Here is a 20,375-nt window from a genome sequence, read left to right on the forward strand (position 1 = left end):
TCCCCTTCCTCTTTCTCCTCCCTCTCTTCATTCTCTTCTTCCCCTTCCCTTCTTTCCCTCCTCCTCATCTGCCTCCACCTCCCCATCCTCCTTATCTCCTCCTCCTCCACCTTCCCTCCTTCCCCCATCCTCCTCCTCCCCTCTTTCTCCTCCCCCTTCCCCTCTCCCCCATCTTCTCCCACCTTGGCCTGTGACATCCTGGGACCAATCTAGCTGCAGGTTAGTCTCCTCATTGGTCAGGACTGAGGTGACAGTGAGTGAGTGTCTGCTTTAATTGCAGGGCAGCCACCACCAATGAGACCCACCAAGAGCTAGCCACTTCCACACATTGTCCCTGTTCCCTGTGACACAGGGTTATTGTTCCCAGAAAGCTCAGAGGTAGGACTTGAACCTGGGTCTACAGGACTCCCAAACTGCCACTCAGGTGGCAGCAGGTTCCCGGATGCCTGCCGCCATCTCAGTGCTGGTGGGGACCCCGGGACCACCAGGGAGCATGTTTAAATGCTGTTTCCCATGGACGCTGGTCCAGCAGTCCTGGGGTAGCCCAAGGACCAAGCTTAACCATGCTTGTGGACTGTGGTGCCTGCCAGGGATGCCCTCCTGCTCCACTGGGCCATGTGTCAGTGCCCCCATGGGCTCTTAGTCCTCCCTGCACCCCCCGAATGAACCCCCACACTGCTGCCTTCACCGGGTGCATAGCTGGTCATTCCACAGTGCTGAGCAGAGACCACAAGTCAGAAAATGCCAGAACCCCAGAGGTCACCCGCACAAGGCCCCATTGTACAGATGACACAGTGAGGCCCAGACAGGGCCTGGCCTGGCTGGAGGCCACACAGCAGGGGGTGGAGCAAGCCCCTTCCCCATCACCCAGTGGCTGAGGATCCCGGCCCCTCTCTGCCACAGAGAGTGCATGTCCTTGGGCAGCTGGGACAGCTTTTCTTGGAAAGGCCAGGTGGGGAGGGATGCCAAGACTGCCCGGCAATTCGAGACTAGCCTGGGAAACAGCAAGACCACATCTCTATAGAAAAAAATTGTGTTTATTATTATTATTATTATTTTTTGAGTTGGAGTCTCACTCTGTCACCCAGACTGGAGTGCAGTGGCCGCTTCCAGCCACTGCAGCCTCGACTTGCTTCAGCCTTCCAAGTAGCTGGAACTACAGGCGCACGCTACCACGCCTGGCTAATTTTTGATTTATTGTAGAGATGAGGTCTTGCCAAGGTGCCCAGGTGGGTCTTGAACCCGCGGGCTCAGGCAATCCACTCACCTCAGCCTCCCAAAGCACGGGATTACAGGCTGAGCCACCGAGCCTGGCATATTTATTATTTTAAAAAAAAACAAAGAAAGAAATCATGCCCCCGGCCCTCTATTACAGAAAAGGATTTGGGGCCCCACAGATTTTGAGGGGCTGGGGTCAGTGAAGAGTCAGACTCAGCAGGTCAGCACCCAGGCAGGCTTGAGGGCCCAGGCCCTGCCTGCCCTGAGCAGGAGAGTCCTATTGGCCAGCCCCAGGCCCCACCCACCCTGGGCAGGAGAGTCCGATTGGCCTGCCCCAGGCCCTGCCCACCCTAGGCAGCAGAGTCCGATTGGCCAACCTCCCTGCCCCGCCCCCCAGGCCCCCAGAGAGGAGTAACCCCCATCTGCTGTGGTGGAAGGTGAACCTAGTCCTATCAGCCCAGCACCCAGAGGCAGAGCCTTTGAATCAGGAAGGGGACTTGATACCCAACTGCCGAGAAGTCCTACAGGTCGTTAGAACCCCATGGAAGATTCTGGAAGAGCTGCACAATGAAATCAATAATGACCGAAGGCCGACGACACAGCAGGCTTGCAGAAGAGATCAGCACCTCAGAGACCAAGCAGGAGACAGCTGGGCATCGGGCAAGGCTGTGGGCTTGGTGCACGTGGGCATTTGTGGGGATTAACTTCTCAGAGGCCTCTGGGAATCCTCTCTGAACACAGAGGCACCAGGAGCCTCAGAGGCTTAGCGAGGGCTCACGATGTTTACAGCTGCCTAAGCACCAGGAGACCGCACGGCCCAGGCCAGGCATGGTGGCTCATGCCTGTAATATCAGCTCTTTGGGAGGCCAAGGAGGGAGGATCACTTGAGCCCAGAAGTTTGAGATCAGCCTGGGCAACGTAGGAAGATCTCGTCTGTATAAAAAAAATTTAAAAATTAGCCAGATGTTGGCACCTGTTGTCCCAGCTACTCCAGAGACTGAAGTGAGTAGATCACCAGAGTCCAGGAGGTTGAGGCTGTGAATGTGCCACTGCACTCCAGCCTGAGTGACAGAATGAGACCCTGACTCTAAAAACAAACAAAACCCGTCCCATCACCTTCTCTGCAGGTTTGCCTGGTGGGCAGGGCTGGGTACTCTTACCCTCGTCCTGTGTTGCAGCACAGGTTTTATAAAATGGGCCAGTACTCAGGATACCGCAGGTGCAGGGACAAGTGTGAATGCTGAGGTGCACAGAGTGGCAAGATCGGGGGTCCAAGGGACCAGGCACCCCTCCCTGCATGCACACTCACAGTCACCTGGCACCTCCCTGGCCCAGGCTCAGGGAGCCTCTTCCCCTTCTTCTGGGATGTTCAAAAAAACACCACCTGGGACCAAGGACAGGGAGGCCTGGCGCCTCTCCCTGCTGGAGCCTGGGAGGTGGAAGTGTCTGCACACACTGCTCCTCCCCAGACAAGCCCCCAACCCGCAGAACCTCACACTCTCGAGCATGTAGACCCACTTGGCTGGAAAGGCTGGCCATCCCCGCTCTGTCTCTACAAGTACAGAGAGAAATACATGAGGGAGGAGGAAAAGCAGGATGTTGTGGCACCAGGAGGTTGTCGGAGACCCTGTGTGTTTCTCCCTGACCAGCAGATCCTCCAAACACTTCACAGCCCATCACACACAGAGCCCAGCCTAGAGCGCAGAAGAGCAGGATCCAGAATGGTGGTCCAGCATGAGGAGGGGAGCATCTGGCCACTCCCAGGACATGTTCTGGGTGCCAAGGCTGGAGACAAGGGAGAGAGTTCCTGGCTGGGGGACTTCATGTGCCACAATCCAGAGGCAGGAAGCAGGTCACAGTCACTCACCCGCCTGCTCATCCATCTTGAATGCTGCTGTGAGCTGGGCTGGGTGAGGCCCTGGGGTGCCTCGGTCAAAAGTACTGTGGGGGTTTTGTTTTTAGTTTTTGTTTTTATTTTTTAGAGACAGGATCTCTGTCACCCAGGTTGGAGTGCAGTGGTGCAATCACAGTCACTGCAGCCTCGAATTTCTGGGCTCAAGTGATCCTTCCACCTCAGCCTACCAAGTAGCCAGGATGATGGGCACGTGCCACTCTACCTAGCTAACTTAAAAAAAAAAACTTTTTGTAGAGACTGGTTCTTGCTATGTTGCTCAGACTGGCTTGGAACTCCTGGCCTCAAGCAATCCTCCCACCTCGGCCTCCCAAGTAGCTGGGACTACAGGTGAGCACCAGCACCCCCGGCTAAATTTTTATTATTATTATTTGTAGAGATGGGGTCTCTATGTTGCTCAGGTTGGTCTCAAATTCCTGACTCAAGCATTCCTCCCACCTCGACCTCCCAAAGAACTGAACCACCATGCCCAGCTCAGATCATTCTCTTCATGGTGCTCACGGCCTGGTGGCAGGGATGAACCAAGAGCCACAGGTCACCCAGTGTGGAAAGTCGTTGGAGGTGTGTGGGGTTGTGCACGGCATGAGCAGTGGGGTGAGGGGTATGTCAGAGCAGGATCATGCTGGACTACAACAGCTCTGATGCTAGGAGCAGGAGTGTGGCTTTAAGGTCTAGGCAACCGGGAGCCACCGAAGGTTTTAGAGTAGAGGAGTTCTTTCTGCAGTGCTGCACTCTGGGAAGATTGGGCACAGAATGTAAGGGCATGTGAGAGGGAGCAGATGGCCAGGCACTGGAGGAAGGAGGTGGCCGTGGACCCACTTCAGAAGCCTGCAGGGCAGTACTGCCAGCCCTAAAGCCCTCGACCCAATATAGGTGTCCTGGAATCAGCCTGAGCATCTGAAGGCCCCGGGAAAGGGCTCTTTTGGGCCAAGCAGCTTCTCTAAACAGCTCCTGTGGATAGGTACATAGCTGAACTGCAAGGGGAAACCGCCTGGCCCCGTGTCCCCTGTGTCCTCCTGAGAAGGCCTGTGTTCACTGGATTAATGGACTGCAGAGAGCTGGGTCCTGAGGTCCAGGGTGTCATGAGACCAGCACATCCTGATTGGAATGGGGAAAGAGAAAACAGTTCGAAGTCATCACCACGGGGGACTGGCATGGTGTGTGTGTTTGTTTTGGGGGGAGGGTCACCCATGTCTAGGTTGTCCAGGACCATAATATGCCCCCCGCCCCATAGTGGTCCCCAGGCTCTGAACCTATGCAGGCTCACTCTGGTCCTGTCAGTGATGGGTGGTGACCAGGGGCACGTGTCATTGTCACGTCACTCGCCCTCGATCATATTGACTAAGACTGTCGGTGCAGGTGTTGAGGCTGTGTCTGTGCGAGGCAGGCAAAGCCTCCTCAGGCCCAGGAGCCTGAATCAGGAGCCCGACCTCCACCTGGAGGCAGGGACTGTGGTACCTGTTCTGATGACACTGCCTCATGTGACAGTCACCCCCGACTGTAGGAGAGAGGGTCACAAGGCCTGCGCAGCCCTGAGGTGGCCTGGTGCAGGGGCAGCACATGGTGTGGGGAAAGGGGATGGAGACACGTTTAAAAATGCCTTGGGGTGGAGGCTGGGGCTCCAGCACAGGCCGCTGTCCCTGAGTCCTTCCCCACGCTCGTGGCCCAGCGCGACTACATCCTTCTGTAGGCTTCACCTGCCGGGTCCACACCCGAGCCTGTGGTGAATGGCAGGATGAGACTTATTTTTTTCTTTTGAGTAGGAGTCTCACTCTGTTACCCAGACTGGAGTGCAGTGGCCGCTCCCGGCCACCGCAGCCTCGACCTGCTGGGCTCCGGCGATCCTTCCGCCTCAACCCATGTCCTGAACTACAGGTGCGCGCTACCATGCCCAGCTAATTTTTTATTTATTGTAGAGATGGGGGTCTTGCCACGTTGCCCGGGTGGGTCTCGAACCCACGGGTTCAGACAATCCACTCACCTCGGCCTCCCAAAGTGTTGGGATTACAGGCTGAGAATGAGGCTTTTTAATCGCTCACCCCCATACACACGGAGCAAGACCACCATCAGCCGCCAACCCATCCTAGGATGCTTGAGCGTCTCAGGTGTTCCCAGAGGCAGGAGGTTAGGAGGTCCAGCAGGTCCAGAAGGCCAGAAGGCCAAGGAGGCCCAGGCCCTGGCAAGAGGTGCATTTGCTGCCCATTGATGTCAGTTGAGGAATCTGTTAAGAATATGAATGCCAAGGCCGAGGTGGGGGGATCACTTGAGGAGTTTAAGACAAGCCTGGGAAATGTAGCAAGATCCCATTTCTATTAAAAACAAATACAGATGCCCGGCTCCTGCCTCTTGGATATGGAAACTAGATCGATATTTAATACTGAATTAATGGTTGTTGAGTTTATTTAATTATAGTTAACTAGATATCGCTCAAGGGCAGCCCGGGCGTAGGGGCTTTAGAACTTCCCAGGTGATTCTAAACCATCACCCAGTTTGGGAGCCTCCAGGTCGAAAGAAAGCCAGTGGGAGAGGATGAAGCCAGGGCAGTCCCTCCAAAAACACCTGGAGGGGCTTCACAGTCAAGCAGCCTCCCACCCTGCAGGAGCCACACTAGGATGTTGAGGCCTGACCTCTGGTTCCTGATGACTTTCCCTGCTCAGCTTGGAGTTTCACCCACATCCTGAAATAGAAGCCGGTGTGGCAGACACGCCTTTGAGGCTGGCAGAGCCGATGCAAGCCCAGCCCCTTCCTTGCTGGCGTCTCCTCAGGCAGGTCACTTCCCAGATCTCAGTGTTCTCTTCCACAAAATGGACTGCTACTGAAGGGCAAGAAGGACTTCAGCAAACCTTGTAGGGCTGTCACAAGGATTAAATTTGAAACATATGTAAATTGCCCAGCATAGGCCTGGCAGTCTGTCAGCATGGGCCGGATCATCTCTTATTGTCATTGTCCTTTTTGTGGTACTTGCTGACCCTGTCCTCCCGTCACCACCATGGTGGACTTGGTGTGGACCCCACCTTCTGACCTGGAACCCAGGAGCAGGGTGTGCCATGGCTGCACATGTGCTCTGCTTCCTAACAGAAAAGGGGCAGCCACGGAGAAAGGGTGTCAGACCAGGGATGGGGGTGTGGGAAGTCCACGAGGCCAGAGTCATGTTCAAGGTCACTTAGCTGGAACCAGGTGTAGAAACCTGACCTCCTGCTCGTGTGTCCTTTCCACCTGGATAAGCTGATTCTCCAGGTGAGAAAACATCTTGCTTCTGTGTTCAGACTCAACTCTGAAGGGGTGAGGGCTCTGGGCAGCTGAGGCTGCAATGCAGGTCATTTTGAAATTCTGTCACCCATCAGTCTGCTGGGTTCAGATAAAGCCTGGACAGGGCCCAGAGCACCCACTGTGCCCCTGGGCAGCCTGCTGGGTGAGCTGCATCCTCTAACTCACCGCACCCCCAGCCTTTCCGGGAAGGCCGGGTCACAGTTGCCCCCGTGCACATCACACACACTCCAAAGTGCACTTTCAAGTCATTATGTAGTTTATTTAATTTCAAACATTTATTCTCCTGGGTCTTATTCTGTTTTATGCGGCTATAACTAAATACCACAGACCAAGTAATTTATAATAAGCAGAAATGCATTTGGCTCATAGTTCTGGAGTCTGGGAAGTCCAAGAGCATGATGCTGGCATCTGACGAGGGCATTTGCAATATGCCATCCTGTGGTGGAAGGAAGGAGGAAGGGCCAGAGAGCGAGAGACAGGGTGGAACCTGGGTTATAACAAACTCACTCTCGGGATGACTAGCCCACTCTTGAGACAGTGACGTCATCTTTCCAGGAGGGAGGAGTCCTCAAGATTCAATAACCTCCCAATGCTGTTGTGTTAGAGATTCGGTTTCCAACATGTGGAGTTGGGGGACACACTCAACCCACAGCATCCCAAACCATTCACATGGTAGCAGGAAGTGGAGAAACCGGTGTGAGCAGGTACAGTTACGTTCCACCACATCACCTGAGGCATGTAGCTTGGGCAGGCCTCCACCTGCATCCACTGCTCTGAGATCTGTCTGCCTGCAACCAGAGAGGAACCGTTTTCCATCAGGGCTGTGGGCTGTGTGTTTTTTTAAAAAGTGGCCTCTAATTTTTTTAATGACGATTGTGTATATTTGTTATAGAAGAATTGGAAGCCACTGATGAAATCCAAGGATCCAGAGTTGCTGCTATTCATATGTTGCTGGATTTCCTTGCAGGTGGCATATTTTTTAATAGATAGGGGTCATTTTTATATCAACGGGTTAAGCATCCCAAATCCAAGCATCTGAAACTTTTTGAGCTTGTCTATAATGCTCAAAGGAAGTGGTTATTGCAAGTAATTTGAATTTTAGATTTTCAGATCTGGGAAGTTCAGCTGGTACATATAGTGCAAACATTCCAAAACCTGACAAATCCCAAATCCAAAACCCTTCTGGTCACAAACATTTTGGATAAGGGGTACTCAAGTTCTACTGTGTGGAACTCAATTCTTAGTGGGCTTCTCCATTGATTTCCTTGGGGTAAATTCCCAAATTGGACTTATGGCCAAAGGCCATGAGTCTTTTACAAGTGTTGGGGAGATTCTGCCAAGTGGACTTCGAAGAAGGTTATCCTACCTCCTGCCCCCACCCACCCTGGAGCAGGGGTCTGTGTCATGGCTCATCCTACTGGCAGTTAGGACATATTGACATACATCCCAAACCGGGATCCTTCTGGAGAAGAGCAGGGTACACAGCAGCTGCCAGCTGACATTTGACATTGAAGGTCTTCCCCAACAAAGGGGGAGGGATCTGTTCTGTGAGTCCCTAGGAAAAGGGCCCTTCCAGCAATGGAAAACCTGCCTGATAGTTGTAAAACCCCAAGCAGGAGTCCTCCCCACACCTACACAGTAAGGTCTCTGCCCCTGCTCCACAAAGGCTGAAGCTCTCTAGGATTCAAGGACCAGATGGTAGGATAGACCCCTGCACCTCTGAGGATGCTGCACTTGGAACAATTCTGTGAGCTGGCCGTTAAGCAGCCATCCCACAGTTATGAAACCATTGGCAAATTTTGACTCATCCTTTCAAAGCTCTCTAAACCTCTATTTTCTTAGCAATGAAGTGAGGTTGTTAGGAGGACTAAATTTGATTATACAAATAACAGCTATTAGCGTCGGTATGGGTGTTGGCATGAGTGTTAGTATTGAGCATGAGAAGGCAATCCCATATCACAGTCAAGAGCCAGGCTTTCGAGAGAGACAGATCCAGGCTCTGTCTCTGGCCACACCCCCCAGAAGTTGGGGTGTTCTAAGAAGCTGCATATATACAGAAACGGAAACACACTCCTCTGTAGAAACAGGAACTTGCACAATGGAAGCACTTGTGGGATTTGGGGGAAGGATTGCTCATATTTTTTTAAATTTCGAGTAAGCTTCCTTTAGAACATCTGGCACAGGTCTTTGGTTTGTTTGTTTTTTAATTTTTAGATCTATAAAGTAATCGATGAGCAACTATCAGAAAGTCTAAGCAGTACTGCTTGTGAGGAGTTAGCCTGCGCCGCCCCGTGAGAGCCTGCCGTTCAATGTCTGAGTTTTGCAAGTCGGTTGTTAAACACAGCCATGATTAAAAATTAAATTGCATACACTTACAATTAAATTATAGTAGAAGCCAGGGTACTAAATATTAAAAATTCATTGCTTCCTAATTATTTCACTATTGTGTGTGTTCTCAAGGTGATTTATGTCTGTTACAATTGTAGAGAGGAGATATTATGTAATGATGTGCTATCGAGCCTCTCCTGACTGCATTTGGTGACATTACTGCTTTAACCTTAGAGCAGCAAGTTAAGGCGGGAGGATTGCTTGAACCTAGGAGTTCGAGTCCAGCCTGGGCAACATAGCAAGACCCTGTTTCTACAGAAACAAACAAACAAAAAAAATTAGCCAGGCATGGTGGCATACACCTATAGTCCTAGCTACTTGGGAGACTGAGGTGGGAGGATCACCTGAGCCCAGGAAGTCAAGGCTGCAGTGAGCCATGATTGTGCCACTGCACTCCAGCCTGAGCAACAGAGTGAGACCCCAACTCAAATGAATAAAGTAGTGATGTTGGGAACATTTACACCAAATGCTGGAATCAGAGCCTTTCTCCTGGAGATCCCATTGCTAAATGTCTGCCAGTGCACCTCTGCGATGGGGCCACCTCAGCCCTTCCCACCTTACAACCCTCATTTCATACTCCCTACAAGTAGCCATTCCGTTGCTTTTTGCTGAGTGTCTTCTCATATTTCTGCCCATATTTCTTGATTATGCCTGTCACCACCGTGTCCTGATTTTTTAATCTTAGACGTTGCCTATTGACTTCCTGTTCTGGAAAACGAGGCTTGAGTTCTCCTCCAGGTCCATGTTACCTTTCACTACATACAGAAAACTTCCCGGCCTCTGTCCTCCCAGGGCATCATAGCACAACTCTCATTTAAAGGGAGGCCCCATGCTGTGGCTTATGCCTATAACTCTGGCACTTTGGGAAGCCAAGGTGGGAGGATCACTTGAGGCCAGGAGTTCAAGACCTGCTTGGGCAACATAGCAAGACCAAGTCTCTACAAAAAATTAGCTAGGTATGGTGGCACACCTGTCATCCCTGCTACTTGGGAGGCTGAGGTAGGAGAATTTCTTAAGACCAGGAGTTGGGAGCTGTGGTGAGCTATGATTGCACTACTGCACTCTAGCCTGGGCAACAGAACAAGGCCCTGTCCTTAAAAAAAGAAAAAAATTGTAGACTGCCAGCCCCAACGAGATACCCCAAACCCCGCTGCATCTGGTAGAAGGTGGGAAGGGAACCTGTCTACCTGATTGTTGCTTACCCCAAAGCCTCTCTCGCCCCTCTGTCCTCTTGTTCTTCCACGTAGTGTAATATCAGTGGCGTCCTCCCGGGTCCAGCCTCTGAGGCCTTTTCTCTCCTCTCTTCTTCTGTCTCCCACCTCAGCCTCCAAGCCACTGCCATTGCCCCAGGTCTGTTTTCTCTCCCCATGCTGCCATGGCTCGATCATGAGAGATCAAGCCACCTGCCTGCTGCCCTGCTTCCAGCCACCTTTGCAGCCACCAAGCATGGACAACCCCCCCCCCCCATATCACATACTTCCTTGTCCCACCTTTTGTGGACTCCATTCTCCTCCAGGATGCCGTGGGCTGGGCACCTGCTGTGTGCTAGGTCTCTTGGGCTGGAGGTCCAGGAACAAGGATGATACACCCTGTCCCCAGCTGCTCACAGACACATGGAAACAGGCCACAGATCAGATGTGACTGTCCCAATGGAGGGAAGCACCGAGTGCTGCAGGAGTAGGGCAAATGGAGGGTCTGGGAAGACTTCCTGGAGGAGGTGTTGTCTCACCTGTGCAGTGTAACTGCTGTCATCTACTGAGCATGTCCCATGATGGTCGTTGCTACACTAAACACTTTGCTAAGTATTTTTGCTCATTGAGTCTTTCCAGCAGTGGTCAGTAGGTTTGGCTGGTCTCATTGTAGAAATGAGGAAATGGAGGCCAGGAGTTCACTGAGGTACCTGAGACCACATGGCTCAACAGCGGCAGAACCGTGATTCAGACACAGGCCTGTGTGACTTCACAGGCCATGCTTTCAGCCGCAGGACACCGGGTACAGGCGTTCAAGGTGCACACTGCACAAGGGTGCTTGTTCACATGGTAGGGTAACCCATAGAAGAGTGTAGGTGGACCCAGAGACTCAGCTGCTCTGCTGACTCCTAGGACAACGAGGAAGAGCTTCCTCCTGACAGAACCGGACTGCGCCACCTCCCTGATCCCGGGGACAGTGGGTGCACCCCATGTCTGGGTGTGCATGGCGAGCAGGAACATGGCATGCGTGTACCCCTGGGACTGTGCCCACCAAGTACCAGTTGGCCCAGTGGGAGTGATATCTTAACGCCAGCCGTCTTCACTCCAGGAAGGAGCCCGGGGCATCTCTGGCCCAGCAGTGGCCCTGCCCACTGCCATTTGGAGCATCAGGAGGGTGCAGCTACAGGGCAGTGTGGCCCAGTGGGGACTCAAAGATGAGAAGATGTGGGTGGGCCCTGAAGGACTGTTGATCCAGTGGAGATCCCAGAAAAAGCCTTTCCTTTGGGGTTGCCCAGGTCACCTGCCTCACCCCTTCTCTCTCTCTCCTCTGCAGACAGGCAGAATCGAGCCCAACTACCCCAAGGTCTGCGGCCACCAGGGCAACGTGCTGGACATCAAATGGAACCCCTTCATCGACAACATCATTGCCTCATGCTCAGAGGACACGTCGGTGAGCGAGGGGTGCTCTCCGAGGAGGATCGGCTCAGGCTCCTCCTACCTCTCCCCGGAGGCCTCCCCTCTTCCCCTCTTCCTTCCTCTCTTTGGTCCCCCTTCCAGTGTACCCCAAGATGGGGGGAGGGACTAGGAGGGAACCAGGGAGCAAGGCCATGGGTGTTGGACAGTGTGGCTGAGCTTGGAGGAACTGGTTCTGTAGGTGAGAACGAGAACAGAGTAATCGAGTGTGGGGTTCAGCTCACCTGTGAGCTGGGAGAAGGGCAAGAGGAAGGCTGTGGACAAGGGGGAGGAAGGAAGGAAATTGTCACATGGGAGAAGAGCCCTGTTCCCTGCAGCTGGCACGACAGACATTCTGTCTGGGTCATCCTCTGTGATCAGAATTTCTTGGGAAGGATACTTGACTGAGAGAATTGTTGTGACTTGTCCAAGGATCCACTTTGGTGACCCCAAATGTAGCTCCATGTGTCTCAGCATTCAATGGAAAGAGAGAAGAGATAAGAGAAGGGAAATGAGGAGAGTGCAGGGAGGAGACAGAGAAGAGGGAGAGAAGAGAGAGGAGGAAATAGAGATGGAGGAGAGATGATTCAGGGAGGGATGAGGAGCCCAGAAGGATGGAAGGTGGAATTGCTTGCTGGCCACCCTTTCTCAGGCTCTGCTGGCCTTCACGGGTAGAGGGAGGCTCAGGGGCTGGCAGTGGCCACCAGGCTGCTGGAGGGTTCCTTACTGTTGGATGCATGGATGGATGGATAGATGGATGATAGATACGTGGATGGATGACAACATTGATAGATGACTGAATGGATAGATGATGGATGGATGGTTGGATTGGATTGGATGGATGGATGGATGGATGGATGATGGATACATGAGTGAGTGATGAATGGATGATTGGAATGCATTGGATGGATGGATGAGTGGATGGATGGATGAATGGATGATGGATGGGGAGATCATGGATGGATGGATGGATCAATACATGGATGGATGGGTGGTTGGATGCATGGGTGGATGGGTGATGGATATTTAGATGAATGATGACACTGATAGATGAATGAATGAATGGATGATGAATGGATGATTGTATTGTATTGGATGGATGGATAGATAGATGATGGATGGATGGATGGATAGATACATGGATGGATGGATGCATGGGTGGATGGATAGATGGATGGATGAATGATAGATGGATGATGGATGCATGGATGGACGGATCAATATATGGATGGATGGGTGGATGCATGGGTGGATGACGGATGGACAGATGATGGATACGTGGAGGGATGATGACACTGACTGGTAAATGAATGGATGGTGGATGGATGAATGAATAAAGGAAGGATGACTAAATAAAAAGATGACTGGATGATGGGTGGTTGTATAAACAGATGGATAGAAAGATAAGCCAGTGGATGAATGAGTGGATTATATAGTCCAACTAATCAATTATTCAAAGAAAGAGATTTGCAGTAGGTGGGCTCCATCCATTCATAGAGTGAGCACTGAGTTCTTGGGAGGGAGGTGTGGGGGCTGGGGGAGTGGAGTGGCCTAGCCGGCCCCGTGCTTAAGGAGAGAACCCCAAGAGCTGCAGCCACACAGGCAGGCATGTGGTTTGGTCACTTTCTTCAGCTGCCCCAGAACCAAAGTGGGGACAGTGTTCGAGGCTCAGAATACAGGCAGACCAGAGCTGCTGATGGAAGGGCACAGGGGCTGGAGCCCAAGAGGGGCAGGGAAGCCCAAGAGACAAGGAGTTCCCCAGTTGCTTCCAGGGGTAGGAGGTGATAGGGCCTGGAGAGCCCAGTGGTCAGTGTGAGAGGCCTGGGCTCGCCAGGAGAGAGGACAGACAAAATGTGCTGGACACAGAGCCCAGGGAGGGGTGCAGTGGCCACAGCTGGTCCACTCCCCACTCGCTGAGCGCCTATCACCAGCCACCAAGGAGCAGACTCCCTGGAACTCTGGGATGCCTCTTCCCCAGCCCCAAGCCCCTCCCTGCGCTGGGCACTTTAACTACACTTAGCCATCATGGCCAATTTGTGAGACAGGCCCTGCCACTGGGGGTTGGGGACAAGTCCCATACTGGGACATGAGGAGCCAGGTGTTACCCGGCACTGCTGGATGAGGAGCCTGGGCCCTCCTGTCATGGGTGCTGGACACTCCAGCCCCTCCTAGAGCCTTCTGTCTCTCCAGGGATTCCAGCTGGGTAGGAGAAAGAGAGGGCCATCTTGCTATTGGGTGGTAGGGGGGACAGACCAGGCCAGGGATCTTGGGATTGCCAGCCACCTGGCCCCACTCATGCCAGAATTTCTCTTGCCTGGATCAGGGTGAGACAGACCTGCCAGGCTCCAGTTCAGCCTCTGTGTCACCTGATGGGTGCTTTGTGCTGGGCCCCAGCATGTAAACAAGACATGGTGTATGTCCCCAAAAAGAGTGAGGCTGCGCCCTGGCTGCATGACCCAAGCACTTCTGCTCAGTGTTGCACAGGAAGATCGAAAGGCCAAGTGTGCCCGGCCCCCACCAGCACTGGCTCTAAGCACAGCTCAGCCATGACATCCGTTAACCTGGGGCTGGGATCCCAGCTCCTCCTCCACCAGCTGGGTGGCCCCATGAGTGTTTCTTGACCTCTCTGAGAACAGAGTCATGACCCCCTAGGGCAACTTGATGCTGGCGAAAGGCCGTGCCCGACACTCCTCGACGCAGCTGATCTGTCCTGGGGGACGTGGCCCCAGTGAGGAGCAGGGCCCACCCTCTCCCTGAAATGCAATGCAGGATGGAGTCACCGCATCCACCAAAGGCCAAACACAGGCTGTGGACACAGAGAGAGGAGTGGATGTGTGTGTCCAAGGTGCAAGGGGATAGGGGAGCTGGCCCCCTGGGGATGGTCAGGCAGAAGTGGGTTAGGAGGGAGTCCCGGGAGGAGACTGGCAGAAGCTGAGGTGTGGCAAGAGTGCTTTGGGTGTGCTTGGACCAAGGAGAGGCATCTGGTGTGGCTGGAGTCTGGACTGGCAGTCAGGGTGGGGAGTGGGCAGGAGGGGAGGGTAGGAGGGGATGCTGGGCCCGAAAGAGAACCTAGGCCATAGGGCAGACAGCTGAACCTTGCAGGGAGGCCACCAGGTAGGTGTGTGGGGGACAGGAAGGGCAGCTGTGAGGAGGGAGGACGTGGCCAGCCTGACGATGAGGTGGGAGAGGTCAGGGAGCAGGTGGGGGGGTAGGGAAGGACAGGGAGTCCCAAGGGGGGGTATGGAGCCCTGGGGGAGCAGGAAACCCTGAGAGGGGACAGGGAGCACCTAGGGGAGTCAGGGAGACCCAGGGGGGACAGGAAGCACCAAAGGGGGTCAGGGAGCACTGTCGGGGAAAGCAGGGAGCATCAAGGGGGCACGGGGAGCACGGAGGGGGTCAGGAAACTCAGGGGGAGTGCAGCTGGAGGAGTAAGGGGGAGGACACAGCTGGGGCCACAGGGAGGTAGGGGGCTGGCCCGACCACTGATCCCTGCCAAGGATCAGAGAGGGACTAAGCTCCTGCTCTGGCTGCCAGGCCAGCTGCCCCAGAAGCCGGCTCAACCCATCCTGCCCATGTCCACCCCTCCCCAGCTTTGGGCCAAGGATCTGAGTGTTGGCACCAGCAGGCTCTGAGGCCCCGGGCCAGTGACTTGTCTGGGTCATGCAGGGGGTCCCCGGCTCCCAACCTGTACCTTAGCCCTTTGCCATAGCCCTGTGTTGCATGCGGGAGACTGAGACTCAGAGCCACGGCGAGCTGATGGTTCAGGTCCACCAAACGCTCAGTGCTTCTTCAGCATCTTCTCCAGGCAGGGCCCTGGGGACCCACTGGGAGGTATCCCCGACGGGGCCTGGGGTGTTGAAGGGAATGGGTCTGCAGCTACAAGGGGTGGGCCAGGCGGCCTGTTGACACCGCAGCCTAGGCTGTCTGACTAGCTCTCCTGCCTCTCTCAGGGTGCAGCCTCCGAGACACCCTGTCCAGTCTGCAAGGTCCACTTGCTGCATGTTAAACACGATGTCTAGACAGGGCTGGGAGCTTGGTCGCAAAGCTGCTGGGTACCACCTATATGCAGGCCAGGGACACATAGGCTGGGGACATGCCAGCCACATACCGGCCAGGGACACGCTAGCCACATACAGGCTAGGAACACACCAGCCACATACAGGCCAGTCATACACCAGCCATATATGGACCAGGGACACACCAGTCATGTATGGGTCAGGGTCACACCAACCACATACAGGCCAGGGACATGCCAGCTACGTATGGGCCAGAGACACACCAGCCATGAACTGACTAGGGACATGCCAAACACATATGTGCCAGGAATACACCAGCCACAAATAGGCTGGGGAAATATCAGTCACATACAGGCCAGGAACACAACAGCCACATACGGGCCAGAGGTGTGCCAACCTCATACAGGCTGGCCATATTCGAGCTGGGGCACGCTAGCTACTTATGAACTGGTGACATACCAACTGCATATAGGCTGGGTACACAACTACTACATACAGGCCAGGGACACGCCAGCCACATATGGGCTGGGAACACAACCAATATATATGGGCTGGGGACACACCGGCCACATGTGAGCCAGGAACATGCCAGTTACATATGGGCCTGGACACACCAACCACCTATAGGCTGGTAACACACCAGCTACATATGAGCTGGGAACAAGCCAGCTACATACAGAGAAGCTCTTGGCAGCAGGCCCAGCTGGTTCTCCTGGCAGTGCCCACCCCCAACCTCCCCACTGCCCTCCACCTGTCTTCAGAACATTCCAAGGATGCTGGTGGCTCTTAGGAGCTCTGGCTGCCCCAGCTCCTCCCCACCCACGTCCCCATCCCTGATGTCTCCCTCAAGATTAACCTCCCTGGGCCTCCCCTCCTAGAGCATAGGGAGGTCCTCTGGAGTCTAAGCTCCATCCTGCAGGGATCAGGTCACCTGCCCTCCCATTCCGGGCTCCTGTCCTGAGGGCTCTCTGGGCATCTGGCAGGATCCGGTTTGCCACCCGGTGATGTCACCTATTGTTGAGGGCTGTGCTTTTTATAGCTCCTGCTGCAGCTCAGAGGGCGGCTGGCAAGCAGGGAAGGGCGCTATCGGTTTCCAGGCTGGAGCTCCCACTCCTCTCCCGGAACCAGCATGGGGGATGGGGGGGAGGGTGGCTTCTGACTTCTCAAGGAGAGGGAGAAATGGATCCCAGGAGGGAGGGAGACGGGGAGGGAGGGAGATGGGAGAGGGAGGAGGCAGGAGGAAGTGAGGGAGAGATGGCAGAGAGAGGGAGGAAGGAGAGGGAAGAGGCAGGGAAGGAGGCAGAAGGAGAGTGGGGAGGAAGTGGGAGGAGGGAGAGAGAAAGGGAGGAGGCAGAGGAAGAAGCAGGAGGGACAGGGAGGAGTGAGAGGCAAGAGGCAGAGAGAGGAAGAGGGAGGAAGGAGTGGGAGGAGGAGAGGGAAGGAAGAGGGAGAAACGGGAGAGAGAAGAGGGAGGAGGTGGGAGAAGGAGGCAGGGAGAGAGAGAGGGAGGAGGGGGAAGGAGGAGGAGGTAGAGAGAGGAAGAGGGGTAGGGGAAGGGAGAAGGAAGAGGGAGGAGGGAGAGGAAGGAGGAGGAAGGACAAGGAGGAGGAGGAGGGAGAGAGGAGGGAGAGGAAAGAGAAAGGAGAGGGAGGAAGCAGAAGAGAAAGAGGGAGTGGGAGGAGGGGGAGGGAGGAGGCAGAGAGAAGAGGGAGAAGGGAGAGGGAGGAGGAAGTGAGAGGAGGGAGTGGGAGGAGGAGGGAGGAAAAAGAAGGAGGAATGGGAGAGAGGAGAGAGGAAGTGGGGGAAGGAGGCAGAAAGAGGAAGAGGGAAGAGGAAGAGGGAGGAGGGACCGGGAGGAGGAGGTAGGAGGGAGAGTGAGGAGGAGGAGAGGAGACAGAGAGGGAGGAGGAAGAGGGAGAAGGGGGAGGGGAGGCAGAGGGAGGAGGGAAAGGAAGAAGGAGGAGGGATAGGGAGGAGGAACAGAGAAGAAGGAGAGGGAGAAGGTGGGGAGGAGGCAGAAAGAGAGAAAGAGGAGGGGGAGGAGGAAGAGGAAGAAGAAGAAGGATAGGGAGAAGGGGTAGGAAGGAGGAGAAAGGGAGGGGGGAGAAAAAAGGAGAGGGAGGAGGGAGAAGAGAAAGAGTTGGAGGAGGGAGAGGGAAGAGACAGAGAGGAAGAGGGAGGAGGAGGAAGGACAAGGATGACAAAGAGGAGGGAGAGGGAGGAGGAGCTGGAGGAAGAAGGAGGAGGAAGAGGGAGGAGGAAGAGGGAGGAGGGACTAGGAGGAGGAGGAGGGAGAGAGAAGAGAGGGAGGGAGCAGGGGGAGGGAGGCCAATGCCTCTCCCTGGTGGCCTGCTCTGAATCTTTCCTTCGCCTTCTGTTCAAGCTCCTGCGTCCCCTGTCTGTCCTCCTCATTCCAGAGAGAATATGCCTCCCTGAGGAGGGGGTGGGATTGGGCAGGACGTCAGCCCTGTAGGACAGCACACACCCCACTTCCAGCACACTAGCCCTGGAGATCAGGAACCGCCACCTCCACCTCCAAGAGCTGGAAGGGACAGTTCTCGCTTTACTTACTTATTTACATGGTAGAGTCAGGGTCTCACTCTGTTGCCCAGACTGGAATGCAGTGGCATGACTATAGCCCACTGCTTATCACTGCAGCCTTGAACTCCTGGGCTCAAGCAATCCTCCTGCCTCAGGCTCCCAAGTAGCTGGAACTAGAGGCATCTGCCACCACACCCGGCTAATTTTTTTATCTTTTAAATTTTTCTGTAGAGATGGAGTCTCACCATGTTACCCAGGCTGGTCTCAAATTCCTGGGCTCAAGCGATCCTCTTGCCTCAGCCTCCCAAAGTGCCGGTGAGCCACCATGCTGGCAGGAGCAAGGCATTCTTTTAGAGATGGGAGGAAGGCAGCCCATGACCTGACCGGGTTCTTACCCACAGACCTGGTAGCGGCAGGGGAAAGCAGCCCTGTGGCTAGAGGTTCAAGCAGCCAGGCTCAGGGTCTGCAGGCACAGATTTGAGCCTGGCTTTGCTGCTCCCCAGCTCTGTCACCTTACACCAGCATCTTCACCTCTTTGGGTGCCAGTCACCCCACTGTGAGATGAGGATGCTTTGGGGCTATGAGCACTGAGTGACTGAGTGTCTGCGTCTCCCGAGAACCCCATAAACATTAATGGTGACCTTCTTCTCTGTAAGTGGGGACCCGGGACTGACAATAACTTGCCTTAGCGAGGGCGGCCAGAGGCCTGGGAGTCTGAGACCCAGGTTTCCAGGCCGGTGCTCCCATTTCTGCTACCCTTTTTCTCCTGGGCCCCCACAGAGGCCTGGTTAAAAAAATGACCAGGCTAAAGGCTGAGCCTCAGAATCCAGGGAAGAAGCCCCATTCGTGTCCTCTTCCAAATCAGGGTTGCAGGAGGACTCCCTTCTGTCCAGCCTGTGCCCCAGGCAGGAGAAACCCAGTGCTGGACCTGCTGACATGGGGGGCCTCTGGGTCCTGGAGTTCTGTCCTGGTTCGTTCACCCTGTTAGTGTGTCTTGGGCACCTGGGGTATGCTGGCCGTTGGCCCCCATGCTCAGAGACGGCTGTGGGTAAAAGGTGCCCACCCCTGGGTGGTTGCATTGACCAGCTGCGGGAGGCCTGGTGGGGTGTCTGTGCCTCAAGGAGGCATTTTCCAGATACTGCTCTGGAGGTCAGCGGAGGGGCTGACCCTGTCCTCTGCAGGGTATAGGGCCCACTCCTGGAGGAAGGAAGGATGGCACGGCCGGGGATTGGGGCAGAGGAAGAAAGTCATCTGCCTGGTTTGAATTCTGAGTTTGAATCCAGCTTCCGCCCCACCCCCACCCCCAGCTGTGTAACTGGGCAAGTTTCCTAACCCCCATTATCTGTGTAAGGACAATCATTAGAAATAATAACAAATAGTATTATCCTTTTATCTTATTATTTTTTTTTTTAGAGACTTGATCTCACTATGTTGTCCAGGTTGGAGTGTAATGGTGTGATCATAGCTCACCACAGCTGTAATCCCTACACTCTGGGAGGCTGAGGTGTGAGGATCATTCAAGCCCAGGGGTTTGAGACTTGCCTGGACAACATGGCAAGACCTCATCTCTATGAAAAAGTAAAAAAAAAATTGCCGGGCATGGTGCCATGTGCCTGTAGTCTCAGATACTTTGGAGGATGAGGTAGGAGAATTGTCTGAGCCCAGGAGGTCAAGGCTGTAGTAAGCTGTGATGGTGCCAATGCACTCCAGTCTGAACAACAAAGTGAGACCTGACTCGCAAAGAAAAGAAAATTGATATGCATTCCACAAAATGGAGACAAGTTTCATGTTTTGTGTTGACTACACAGGGGCAGCAAAGTGCCCAGGAAAAGTGGAACTCAGTCATCTCCCATGTTTGACTGTATGAGACGCACATTGCGCCCTAAATTAGGATTAAGTAGACACTGACACGGCATGTGATGGAATCTCTAGCGATCTTGGTAGTGTATAGATTTGTCATTCTTTAAGCAGCTCTCTTTTGTGTGGGTACAGTGACCCTTACAGATGAGAACCTGACACAGCATCTGAGCCTGATGCTCAGAGAGGTTAAGTAACTTGGCTGAAGTCTCACAGCCATGCAGGAGCCCAGATTTGAATTCTCTTCTCCCACCGTGGAGTCCCGGCTGTGCGGCCCACCCTCCCTCTCTCATGTGCAGGGGTGTTTGGCTTGTAGCTTTGTGGCCCATTTGTATCCGCTGCTGGGACTGAGCCTGCAGTGTCTGTCTCCCTACAGGCCTGGGGGCCGCATGAGATCAAGGCCAGGCCCCTCAGTGTCTAATCTGTGTGGCACCGGAAGGGGCTGAGCATGTTCCCTTGGGTTGACTGTCACTGAGCTAAGCGGGCTCTGAGCTGGGGACCAAGGAGGGGACAGTCCCAGCACAGCACCAC

At 54.3% G+C, this 20,375-nt stretch overlaps 1 protein-coding gene across 3 annotated transcripts in view; it reads left to right on the plus strand.

Moving 5' to 3' along the window:
• Window positions 1–20,375, plus strand: part of CORO2B (coronin 2B) — a 78,708-nt gene that overhangs the window by 39,396 nt on the left and 18,937 nt on the right. For all 3 annotated transcript variants that reach the window (XM_008051493.2, XM_008051497.2, XM_008051496.2), the window contains one exon: window positions 11,312–11,428. In XM_008051493.2, the coding sequence (XP_008049684.1) occupies window positions 11,312–11,428 (117 nt within the window). The remainder of the gene's footprint in view (window positions 1–11,311; window positions 11,429–20,375) is intronic.

Source organism: Carlito syrichta, unplaced genomic scaffold (genome assembly GCF_000164805.1).
Source record: "Carlito syrichta isolate Samal-C Ts95f unplaced genomic scaffold, Tarsius_syrichta-2.0.1 Scaffold179048, whole genome shotgun sequence".
NCBI lineage: Eukaryota > Metazoa > Chordata > Mammalia > Primates > Tarsiidae > Carlito > Carlito syrichta.